This window comes from Lagenorhynchus albirostris, chromosome 9, assembly GCF_949774975.1.
Source record: "Lagenorhynchus albirostris chromosome 9, mLagAlb1.1, whole genome shotgun sequence".
Taxonomy (NCBI): Eukaryota; Metazoa; Chordata; class Mammalia; order Artiodactyla; family Delphinidae; genus Lagenorhynchus; species Lagenorhynchus albirostris.
In genome coordinates this window covers 52,362,528-52,375,725 of record NC_083103.1, presented here as the reverse complement: position 1 = coordinate 52,375,725, position 13,198 = coordinate 52,362,528, and the positions used below count along the sequence as shown (strand labels likewise).

At 41.4% G+C, this 13,198-nt stretch overlaps 1 protein-coding gene across 4 annotated transcripts in view; it reads left to right on the top strand.

Moving 5' to 3' along the window:
• Positions 1-13,198, top strand: part of XRRA1 (X-ray radiation resistance associated 1) — a 105,320-nt gene that overhangs the window by 32,844 nt on the left and 59,278 nt on the right. For 3 of the 4 annotated variants that reach the window (XM_060160020.1, XM_060160021.1, XM_060160022.1), the window contains one exon: positions 12,613-12,741. The exons of the other annotated variant lie outside the window; for it this stretch is intronic. In XM_060160020.1, the coding sequence (XP_060016003.1) occupies positions 12,613-12,741 (129 nt within the window). The remainder of the gene's footprint in view (positions 1-12,612; positions 12,742-13,198) is intronic. 4 annotated transcript variants of the gene reach the window in all.

Below are 13,198 nucleotides of genomic sequence, written 5' to 3'. Positions count from 1 at the left end.
GAGAAGATGCAAGAAATGTTTAACAAAGACCTAGAAGAATTAAAGAACAAACAGAGATGAACAATACAATAACTGAAATGAAAACTGCACTAGAAGGAATCAATAGCAGAATAACTGAGGCAGAAGAATGGATAAGTGACCTGGAAGACAGAATAGTGGAATTCACTGCTGCGGAACAGAATAAAGAAAAAAAAATGAAAAGAAATGAAGACAGCCTAAGAGACCTCTGGGACAACATTAAACACAACAACATTCGCATGATAGGGGTCCCAGAAGGAAAAGAGAGAGAGAAAGGACCCGAGAAAATATTTGAAGAGATTATAGCCAAAAACTTCCCTAACATGGGAAAGGAAATAGCCACCCAATTCCAGGAAGCGCAGCAAGTTCCATGCAGGATAAACCCAAGGAGAAACACGCCGAGACACATAGTAATCAAATTGGCAAAAATTAAATACAAAGAAAAATTATTGAAAGCAGCAAGGGAAAAATGACAAATAACATACAAGGGAACTCCCATAAGGTTAACAGCTGATTTCTCAGCAGAAACTGTACAAGCTACAAGGGAGTGGCATGATATACTTAAAGTGATGAAAGGGAGGAACCTATAACCAAGATTACTCTACCCAGCAAGGATCTCATTCAGATTTAATGGAGAAATCAAAAGCTTTACAGACAAGCAAAAGCTAAGAGAATTCACCACCGCCAAACCAGCTCTACAACAAATGCTAGAGGAACTTCTCTAAGTGGGAAACACAAGAGAAGAAAAGGACCTACAAAAACAAACCCAGAACAATTAAGAAAATGGTCACAGGAACATACATATCGATAATTACCTTAAACGTGAATGGATTAAATGCTCCAACCAAAAGACACAGGCTTGCTGAATGGATACAAAAACAAGACCCATATATATGCTGTCTACAAAAGACCCACTTCAGACCTAGGGACACATACAAACTGAAAGTGAGGGGATAGAAAAAGATATTCCATGCAAATGGAAATCAAAAGAAAGCTGGAGTAGCAATACTCATATCAGATAAAATAGACTTTAAAGAATGTTACAAGAGACAAGGAAGGACACTACATAATGATCAAGGGATCAATCCAAGAAGAAGATATAACAATTATAAATATATATGCACCCAACATAGGAGCACCTCAATACATAAGGCAACTGCTAACAGCTATAAAAGAGGAAATCAACAGTAACACAATAATAGTGGGGGACTTTAACACCTCACTTACACCAATGGACGGATCCTCCAAAATGAAGATAAATAAGGAAACAGAAGCTTTAAATGACACAATAGACCAGATAGATTTAATTGATATTTATAGGACATTCCATCCAAAAACAGCAGATTACACTTTCTTCTCAAGTGCGCACAGAACATTCTCCAGGATAGATCACATCTTGGGTCACAAATCAAGCCTCAGTAAATTTAAGAAAATTGAAATCATATCAAGCATCTTTTCTGACCACAACGCTATGAGATTAGAAATGAATTACAGGGGGAAAAAAGGTAAAAAACACAAACATGGAGGCTAAACAATACGTTACTACATAACCAAGAGATCACTGAAGAAATCAAAGAGGAAATCAAAAAATAGAGACAAATGACAATGAAAACACAATGATACAAAACCTATGGGATGCAGCAAAAGCAGTTCTAAGAGGGAAGTTTATAGCTATACAACCCTACCTCAAGAAACAAGAAAAATCTCAAATAAACAATCTAACCTTACACCTAAAGGAACTAGAGAAAGTAGAACAAACAAAACCCAAAGTTAACAGAAGGAAAGAAATCATAAAGAGCAGAGCAGAAATAAATGAAATAGAAACAAAGAAAACAATAGCAAAAATCAATAAAACTAAAAGCTTGTTCTTTGAGAAGATAAACAAAATTGATTAACCATTAGCCAGACTCATCAAGAAAAAGAGGGAGAGGACGCAAATCAATAAAATTAGAAATGAAAGAGAAGTTACAACAGACACGGCAGAAATACAAAGCATCCTAAGAGACTACTAGAAGCAACTCTGTGCCAACAAAATGGACAACCTGGAAGAAATGGACAAATTCTTAGAAAGGTATAACCTTCTAAGACTGAACGAGGAAGAAATAGGAAATATGAACAGACCAATCACAAGTAATGAAATTGAAACTGTGATTAAAAATTTCCAACAAAAGTCCAGGACCAGATGTCTTCACAGGTGAATTCTATCAAACATTTAGAGAAGAGCTAACACCCATCCTTCTCAAACTCTTCCAAGAAATTACAGAGGAAGGAACACTCCCAAACTCATTCTATGAGGCCATGATCACCCTGATACCAAAACCAGACAAAGAGACTACAAAAATAGAAAATTACAGACCAATATCTGTGATGAATATAGATGCAAAAATCCTCAACAAAATGCTAGCAAACAGAATCCAACAACACATTAAAAGGATCATACACTGTGATCAAGTGGGATTTATCCCAGGGATGCAAGGATTCTTCAATATACGAAAATCAATCAATGTGATACACCATATTAACAAATTGAAGAATAAAAACCATATGATCATCTCAATAGATGCAGTAAAAGCTTTTGACATAATTCAACACTCCAGAAAGTGGGCATAGAGGGATAAAAACTCTCCAGAAAGTGGGCATAGAGGGAACCTACGTCAACATAATAAAGGCCATATACGACAAACCCACAGCAAACATCATTCTCAATGTTGAAAAACTGAAAGCATTTCGTCTAAGATCAGGAACAAGACAAGGATGTCCACTCTCGCCACGCTTATTCAACATAGTTTTGGAAGTCCTAGCCACGGCAATCAGAGAAGAAAAAGAAATAAAAGGAATACAAATTGGAAAAGAAGAAGTAAAACTGTCACTGTTTGCAGATGACACGATACTATACATAGAGAATCCTAAAGATGCCGCCAGAAAACTACTAGAGCTAATCAATGAATTTGGTAAAGTTGCAGGATACAAAATTAATGGACAGAAATCTCTTGCATTCCTATATACTAATGATGAACAATCTGAAAGAGATATTAAGGAAACACTCCCATTTACCATTGCAACAAAAAGAATAAAATACCTAGGAATAAATCTACCTAGGGAGACAAAAGACCTGTTTGCAGAAAACTATAAGATACTGATGAAAGAAATTAAAGATGATAAAAAAAAGAACACCAGATAATTCCCTGGATTCCAAACATATTCCTTTTTGCCCTCAAGGTATAGCAGCCGTCATACCTATTGTTGATAGTCAATATCAGTCACCTAGCCAATATCATAAACCCCTGTTTTCCTGCCTGTTGATTCAGTGGAATGAGCAGCCCAAGTGGCCAGTAGTGAACTTAATTTCCAGTTAAGTGGAACTATTCTTGTGTCCCCTGTAAAAGTATTCCTCCCTAGGAAACTAAAACCTCTAACTCAAGAGCTCAAAGCTGCAGGAATTACAAGCTGCAAGTGGATTGTTGTGTATAATTATAAGAGGAGCTGCTTTCATTTTCATTCATTCATTCCTAGGCCCTTATGCTCTGGTTGTGAGAAAAACAGCATCAGTCTTGGTTGCTAGTTTGTGTGACACTCCATCCTGTAAGTCCACACCCAAACCTCACAGTGGGTAGTTTGCTAGCTAGTGCAATAAATAAGTTGTCAAAAGACTATCTTGACATTCTATTAGGTCAGCTACTTCTGCGTGATGGAGTATATGGTAAAAAATTAAACTCCATGTATGTGAGCCCATTCTTGTACTTCTTTGCCATGAATTGTGTTCCATGGTTAGAAGCAATGTTATATGCGCTACCAGAATAATGAATAAGACATTCTTGAAGTCCACAGATTGTGATGCTGGCAGAACATTGTGGTCAGGGATGGAAAATCCATATCTCAAATACATATTTATTTCAGTAAGAAAAAAAATCACTGCCCTTTTTATGAAGGCAGGTGTGCACTGTAGTCATCCTCCTACTGGGTGACTGGCTAATCCTCCCAGAAATGGTGCCATGTTAGGGGCTCAGCATTGGCCTCTGCGGGTGCTCGGCAGGGGTGGTAGGCAGATGTGCTTTGTTGAGGGTGAGTGTGTAGCCTCCTTCCCTGCTGCCAAGGCCATTTTGCAAGCACCAGGGTATCCAGCTGACATTCATGGAATGGGTCATCTTGTCCACCTGATCACTGAGAGTCTCCTCTGCAGTGGAAGTCTTTGGGAGCATTCACATGGGATAGAAATAGTCCTTACACATCCTTTTCATCCTGAGAGGTCTGTTCACATGATTTCCCCTCAGACCTCCCTGTCAGCAGTTTTACATTATTTTTTCCAAACTTTGACTCTTCAGCTAAACCACTGCCCATGAATCAGCATAGACCTGTACTTCTGGCTATCTCGCCAACCAAGGAAAATGAACAATCAGATATGTTGCTCTAGGTTTTACATATTAGGAGGATTTCTCCTCCCCTGTCTTTCAGAGCCACCTTTGTATGGAGTTATAATCCTGCAACAGTCTGGTTTTGGTTAGTATCAGCATATCATGCAAAATCATTTGTAAACCTAGCTGCAGATTTTTCTCCTATACCCAGTGGTCATAGGACGTTTGTTATGGGTTGATGGAGAAGTAACAGTACAGCAGGAGTAGGTATCACAGGAGTCTAAGCAATATTAGTTCATGCAACTTTGCCAGGTTTGCTTGAGCCTGATCTCCAATGTTGCTTTCATTTGATGAGGGAGTTCTGCACATTCAGTTCATGTTGAACAGCTCAGGAGGCATGGTCGCCTTGGTGTCCCATGGTCAGGTGTTCAGTCTCTACCAACATGCAGTAGTAAGCCAGAAACTGTTTTTCATAAGGAAAATAGTTGTCTGCAGAATAGAGCATAACTTTGCTCAAAAATGTTTCTGTAATTGGTGCCTTTAAAAGGCTCTATTCATAGAATGAGCAACCATTAATTTATCATCCAAACCAAGACATAGTTGAGGGGGAAAAGTACCACTATTAATTATTTTGGGATAACAGGTGAAAACTCAGACTGTCCTTGAAAAACAGGATGTATGGTAACCCTATCTATGCAGCCTTAAGACATTTACAGCACAGCTGGACCTACCGAGTAATAACACCCAATACCCTTGGCCAAAGATATAATGCCCAAAAAGTAGCTTGCATGGCAGTTGGACTTGTTGCAGAGCCTTGCCTTGCTCTGGATCCCACACAAAACTGGCAGCCTCAGTAAATGGAGCAGAATAGCACAAATGTTTTATGCGTAGCTGCCCAAATCAGAAAAGGCCAACAAAGCTTTGTGCCTTTTTCTTAGTAGCAGGTGGTGAAAGGTGTCTTTCACATTGGAGGTATATTCCAACATGCTCCAGATACCGGGACATCAAGGAAATTAATCAAGGTGTCAGTTCCTTGAATTTTTACAAGGTTTACCTCCATCCTGTGGCACACTCCATACTGAGGCATCTGAGGTATTTGAATTTCCTGCCCATCAGCTCCAATCAACATGGTGTTCTGTGGAATACCAAAATAATCAAGATCCCTGTGCAATAGATTATAATAGGGCTAAAGAGTTGATGTAGCCCCCAAAGAAGAGAACAAAGGTATACTGCTGTCCCTGTCAGGCGAGAGCATATGGCTTCTGGTAGTTCTTGTTCATTGATAAAGAGAAAGAAACATCTGGCATGTCCTTAGCTGTATCACAAGTGTTAGGGGCTGTGTTAATGTGCTACAGTTAAAAGAGTCTACATATGGAACAGCAGCTGAAATTGGAATCACCACTTGATTGAGTTGATAGTAATCTACAGTAATTACTCAAGACCCGTCTTCTGTACAAGCCAAATAAACAAGTTAAACAGGGATGTCATAGGACTCATTATCCTTATCCCTTTCCAGTGTTTAGTGTTTGCAGTAATCTCTGCAATTACCTCTGGGTTGTGGAATTATTTTTGGTTTCCTGTTTTGGAAGCAAAATTCCTAGGGCTTCGATTTGGCCCCTTCTATTATAATAGCCCTTGCTTTTTTGGTCAGTAAAACAAGTGTGGTTATTCTGTCAGTTGCTTAGTATGTCTGTTTATACATTCAGGAACTGGGGATATAACCACACAGTAGGTTTGTGACTTCACTGGGTCCATTCACAGGCTAAATTTCCATTCTCCCATCAGATCTTCACAATCCCCCACTTTGCATGGTGGGCCACCCATGCCTTTCATATCCCCAGACATTAACACCAATCTGTAGATATTTTCTAGTAACTAGTAATTCTTGAAAGCATTGTTCATTAGAACTTTCTGTAATGTTGGAAATGTTCTATATCTGCATTGTCCAGTATGGTAGCCACTAGTCATATTGAGCACTTGAAATGTGGTTAGTGTGACTGAGGAGCTGAATATTTCATTTTATTAAGTTTAATTAGTTTTAATTTAAATGTAAATAGTCAGGAACTGAATGAGAGACCATGACTCTCCCTTCGGGCAACTCAAATCACTTTTTTTTTCTCACCAGATCTAGAGTTTTTGGTTATATAGATCACCAATAATTCCAAATCGTGTTAATTCATTTACAGAAATTGAAGTTGGTTGAAGCTAGTCTTCAATCCCTGCAAGGAACACACTGTTTCTAGTTCACACTTCTTCCTAGGATTTAGTCCTCCACTGCCCTAACTTAAAACAGGGGCAGTTGATTAGGGCTCCCTTTCTGTGGCACACCCTGGACTCCAATTTTTGGCCTCCTGGGCTAACAAGGTTGTCAGAATCTCTGCTCAGCTTCTTAGCCTCTCATCCACTTCTGTAGTTAGCAGGGAGCCATAGGGGAAAAGTGGCCCCAAATGGTACATGAATCCCTTTGGGTTTCCTCCTTCTTCTAAATCTTGGTCCCCCAACTTTTCACAGCTTGTTAGTTCCCAGATGTCTTAAAGAAGATTATTTTTAATGTATCTATTTTGTCTGGATTTTAGAATTTATACTTAGGGGAGAGTTGCCTCACGTTATTTAGTCTGCAGGACCCAAAGCTTTTCCATTTATTTTGGCCAGGTGCCTAGGTGCCTGGTATGGAACCATTTTAAAATAAACTAAACTAGCTGGATATTTTAGGAAACACTCTGACAATCCAAATTTGGGCTAGAGTTTTCAAGAGGACCAGCCTGCCCTCGCCCCTCCCCTTCTCTGTTCACTCCAAGGCAGTTTTCCCCTGGTTGTGGGATGAGGGGAATGGGTTTAGTTCTGGTTCACTCTCTCCTGAGGGTACCTCTCTTTAGGATCCCAGATTCATGTGGGGCGTCTCCAATTACATGCCTGCCTTTGTATAAGATCAGCAAATATCCTTAAGGCAAAAGTGGCTTCTTGTGCTCAGTTTCTGTCTCTGGAGTTTTAGATTTTGGCACACTACTTCCTTACTGTCTTTGCATCTCTTACATGGTTTTATTTATTTATTTTTAAAATTTTTATTGGAGTATAGTTGATTTACAATGTTGTGTTAGTTTCAGGTGTACCACAAAGTGAATCAGTTATATGTATACACATACCACTCTTTTTTAGATTCTTTCCCCATATAGGTCATTACAGAGTATTGAGTAGAGTTCCCTGTGCTATGCAGTAGGTCCTTATTAGTTATCTATTTTACATATAGTAGTGTGTATATGTCAAGCCCAGTCTCCCAATTTATCCCTCCCCCCTCCTTTCCCCCTTGGTAACCATAAGTTTGTTTCGCCATCTGTGACTCTGTTTCTGTTTTGTAAATAAGTTTATTTGTACTCTTTTTTTAGATTCCACATATAAGTGATATCATATGATATTTGTCTTTCTCTGACGTACTTCACTCAGTATGGCAATCTCTAGGTCCATCCATGTTGCTGCAAATGGCATTATTTTGTTCTTTTCTATAGCTGAGTAATATTCCATTGTATATATGTACCACACCTTTTTTATCCATTTATCTGTCGATGGATATTTAGGTTTCTTCCATGTCCTGGCTGTTGTAAATAGTGCTGCAATGAACATTGGGGTGCATGTATCTTTCCAAAGTATGGTTTTTCTCTGGATATATGCCCAAGAGCAGGATTACTGGATCATATGGTAGCTCTAAATGATGGGTCTTTTTTCTTTTTATACTTTATTCATCATTCTAGTTGTTTTCAAGTGGAAAGTCTTATCACATAAAATAAGGCAAGTCTCCACCACTCTGCACTTCCTAGTTCTTTACATATAAGAAAAGGAGAATAAATGTACTCCTGCTTACATCAGAGTATCAACTGAAATAATTATGCTTTGAAAGCGATGAGACTCCAGACAACTACTATTGTCATTTCCTCCCACACCTGTCCACACTCAGTATGCTCTATGGATTCCCCTTTTCTGCCAATCTCTTAAATCTTGGTGGTCCCCCATTGTCCACTCTCAACCCACCGTTTTTCTTAATCTTTACAGTCTTTCTTAGTGGTCTCATCCCTTCCCAAGTCTTAGTTATTTCTCTACTTCACTTCTGTCTTCTGAGCTATACGCGTACGTATCCTGCTTATCATACCAAACTCATCAGACACATGCTCATGCCAACATCTCCTCCTCCTGCGTCCCTGTCCTCAGTGGTGGGCACTGCTCTTCATCTGCTGTGCAGTTGTGCAGGCTAGAAACACGGTCAGCAGCCTGAATTCTTTCCTTCCTCACCTTGCACATCCATTCAGTCGCCAGATTCTGTGAATTGTACTTCCTAAATTTTTCTTAAATTTGCCCTTTTCTGTTACCCTCCTGTTTGGTCTCAGTCTCCAGTTTCTCACCTCCCAGTCCATCCTCACCATCAGCCAGAGTGATGTTTCTAAAATGCACATCTGATTCTATCACCGCCCTGCTTAAAGTCCTTCAGCAGCTTCCCAACATTCTAAACTCCATTAACATTGATTACAAGGCTTTTCACTACTTGACTCTGCCTACTTCTCCATCCTCTGTTCTCCTTTTTTCCATTTCACAACATACCTCATCTACTCTGAACTATTTATATCTCCATTTCCGGGTAGATCATGGTCTGTCTGGGTGAGTTAGGGGAATCATATTTGACCTACTCCATCTTTAGACTGCTCTCTTACTTGTTTTGACTGACAGCTGATACTTTGCCTCTCCCATTAGGCCTATTCCCTTTCCCCCTTGGACCTCAAGAGTCGGCTCTCAGGCTTGACCAGCACGGAGCAGAGGGGCAGTGTGACCTCCTTTTTTCTCATCACTATCTTCCTAATAATGCCACTTGAAAGAGCACTAGCTTTTAGCAGCCACATTGTAAGTCCTTTCTTACACAAGTAAGCTGTTAAGCCATGTCTCCCGCATCCTGTGTTTGCATGGTGGGTTTTCTGTATCTTATCACAGAGGCTGAACTGAATTTGAACAAACATTAGTGTTTGCTAAATTTCGTCTTGTTTGCTATAGTCCTTGGTCTAGTCTGTTGAACAATAATTTTAGCCTAATCCAAAGTCTTACAATGTAAAGTAAAAGAAATCCTTTTCCATCATATAGATAGAGGGAGGAACTGACTAGGCCCAGAGATGCTTGACACCAACTAGAAATCACACAGCAAGCAAAGCAGCAGCACCACCAGAACCAGAGCCCAGGGCCTCTGATCCCCACTCCTATGCTTTTTCTAAAATGGGACATGAGTTCCCATTCCTGAATGGGAATCCAACCACTGGGGCATACTTCTACCTGCTAAAAAATTCCATTAAAGCTATCAGATTTTAGGGGCTTCCCTGGTGGCGCAGTGGTTGAGAGTCTGCCTGCCGATGCAGGGGACACGGGTTCGTGCCCCAGTCCGGGAAGATCCCACATGCCGCGGAGTGGCTGGGCCCGTGAGCCATGGCTGCTGAGCCTGTGCGTCTGGAGCCTGTGCTCCGCAACGGGAGAGGCCACAACAGTGAGAAGCCCGTGTACCGAAAAGAAAAAAAAAAAAGCTATCAGATTTTAAATCGTATCAATTCCTTTTGCCAAGAGAAGGTATAATAAAAATAGCACTACTCTGAACAGCTGGAAACCTCGGTTTCTCCATTACTGACAGACGCCTGCCACTTCAAAAAGCTCTTCTCCCAAAACTGCCACAGGAAGGGCTCACTGAGGGAGTCTGATGCTTTCCTGTGAAGCTTTGCATCTTGTCTTCCTCACCTACCTATTGATGGCCCCCCTATTTTAAGACATCTATTTTAGAGACAGAATGAAACTTCTCTATGTTATAATTAGAGTTGAACTTTAAAAAGGTTTGTTTCAGGGCTTAAGAGGAATTTTTTGAAGGCTTATTTCTTAGCTGTTTCATATTCCACTGGAGTAAAATAAAGATTGGCCAGTTATTTATAAATCAACAGAGCTTCTGGGCACTGTCCTGTAATTGCTTTCAGGTAGATTAAAATGTCAGTGTATGAAAGTTGGTCCTTTCAGGAAGAGGAAAAGTCATCCATGACCCGGAAAAGTACCATGAACTAAAGGCTTCTTTCCTTCTCTGTTGAGTTTCTCTGGTCTTTGGACTTGAAGCCTCTTCCCCCACACCTTGCCAGGGCTCTTTCGGAAACCATATCTGACCTTTGCCTTTTTTTTAGTCAGAACTATCATGGTTATAATCTACAGAAATCCATCAATATTAGAGTAACAAAAAAGGAGGAATTTACTCTAAGAACAATGGGGCATCTAACAGCCATGCCTTAGGGACATACTGAATGTAGGTCCTGAGCATTGTGGAAGAGCCCAGAAGTTCTGTCTCTCAGCTTTCACATATGCTCGTCTCTGTGACTCGCTCCATTTGTCTTTACAGGTGAGCACCTGTCTCTCTCTGGGCCCCGTGATGGGCTACACATGACTGGCCAGAGCTCCTAAAAATATTACAGCTCCAGCCACAAAGCAATGATTTTTCTCCGGTTCCTCTCCCTCTCTCGCAGTTCTTAAGAACATGGCAAACTCCCTCTCCATTCTTTTTTTTTTTTTCGGCCACGCCATGCAGCTTATAGGATTTTAGTTTCCCAACCAGAGATCAAACCCAGGCCCTCAGCAGTGAGAGCATGGAGTCTTAACCCTTACCCGCTGGACTGCCAGGGAATTCCCTCCCGCTCCATTCTTCATGGTTTAGCTTAAACACTGCCTTCCCTGAGTCCTCCACACCGGGGTCGGTGACTCCCATCACGCTTCATGCCTGCCTCTGCTGTGGCATTTGTCTCACTGTGTGCTGTGCATCCCCCTCCTCCACGAGACTCTAATAAGCACCTTGAGAGGGGGATGTGTTCCTTTTCTCTTTGTATTCCCAGTCCCTGGCTCCACAAATACGTGTTGAAGAAATTCATGAATGTGAATGAATGAATGAATGACTACACGGCTGGCTATATGCTGTCTTGAAATTCATCTTTGAGATATTCCTGCCTTTAGGTGTACTCTTACAGTCCTTTTGGACTTTTGAACTCATTGCCTACCTTTGTCAAGTTCTCTCCAGCCCAGCCAACAGCTACCGTTCCACTTCCCCACCCTTTAATCCACAGAGAGCTTGAAGATGTGATGTGAGAGGCGGGTGCTGCTGTGGAAAGGGCCTGGGGTTTGGAGTTGAGTTTGAGCTCTACCACTTTCTGGCTGTGAGATTTTGGGCAAGGGACTCTGAGTTTGAATTTCTTCATCTGAAAAGGAGATGGATAACACCAGTCCTTCTCAGTGCTATTCTAAGATGACATGTATAAAACAGCTAACAATTCCAGGAATGCAGTAGGCTCAGAAGAAAGGCTGCTTTCCTGTCCTCTTATTGTAGGCACATCTGTGATTTACATATGTGTATGTGTGTTTTGTGACTGGATATCCCTATGTGTTTTCGTGTATACAGAGGATGGAGTTGGAGGGAGGAATGAAAACACGATGTGAGTCATCTGCCTTTCATGTGCTTAAAAATAAATACCTAGGCCTCATCCACCTGGGGACACAAATGAGGTCACATCATTGATGGTAGTACCACCATCAGTGATGCCACCACTTCCTGTCCCACCTGTGTGATTCAGGACCTCAGCCTGTTAAATCCCACTCTCAAGTGTTTCTGGGAATCCTCAGAGAGTTTGAATTTAAGAAAAGACTTCCCAATTCCATACTGATGTGTGCACTTTACCAAGTCACTTTAGAGGAGAGCCTCACTGTGGCTAGGGATGGTGCCCTTCATCCATCGTACCTTACCCCACTTAATCTCTGCCAAGGGCATTGTCTCCTGGTACTTCCATGGTTACCACTTCTTGGGGTGACACAGCATACTTGGGAGTCTGCCCTGACCCAAAATTGTGTAGTGTTGTTCCTACAGAATGCTTCCCCTAACTCTGTCACCCTGGTGTTTTCCATGAACATTACTAGTGCCCCTCCATCCTGCTGCAAACTGGTCTCACTGAGTCCATCAGTGAATATGTGCAACCTTTCTCCATACAAAAGATTGTATGTGTGAGTGGGGTTTGGGGAAGGGGGTCAGTTGAAGAGGGAATTACACCTTTTGGTCCCTCACTGCGGAGACCACTCTTGGGCAGTAGAGTAGTTCCCAAGCTGGTTAGGCCTCTTGATTGATTTCCTATCCTCCATTTCTTCCTGGGAGTGGTAGAGCTTGTCCCCTGCCCTTGTTCATTACCCAAGGTCTTTGCACCCCCAGGGAGGCATATGTAACATCGCTGACCAGCAGGAGGTACATCCTGAGGTTCCCGGCGCTAGAGACACTGATGCTGGATGACAACAAACTCTCCAACCCCAATTGCTTTGCCAGCCTGGCCGGGCTCAGGAGGTAAAGCTAGAAGCCTCTCTCTACAGGGCCCTCTATAACCCCCAGCCTTTCTCACACCTTGAGTGCTGCTCTGGAAGCCAAAACGCCTGGGTTTAAATCCCAGCTCCATCACTTATCTCTGCTGTGTGGTCATGAGTAAGTCATCTCCCCTCTGAGCTTTAACTCAAGCCAAAAAGTGAGGCATCAGTAAAGATATTTCTGATCATGTGACTGGATTAGAAGCAGTAAAGAGAAAGGAGGGTAGAAGGAGATATGGGATCCTGACCCTAATAGAGGAGCCAAAAAAAAAAGAGAATCAGAAAGGTAAGTTAAACTCTGAGCTCTACCTGTAGTTGGCCCTCTGTATCTGGGTTTTGTGTCCACAGATTCAACCAACGTAGAACCCACAGATATGGAGGGCTGACTATATTTGGTTAAAGTAATGAAATGCTGGCATTTAAATGCTTAAGTTTTAGAT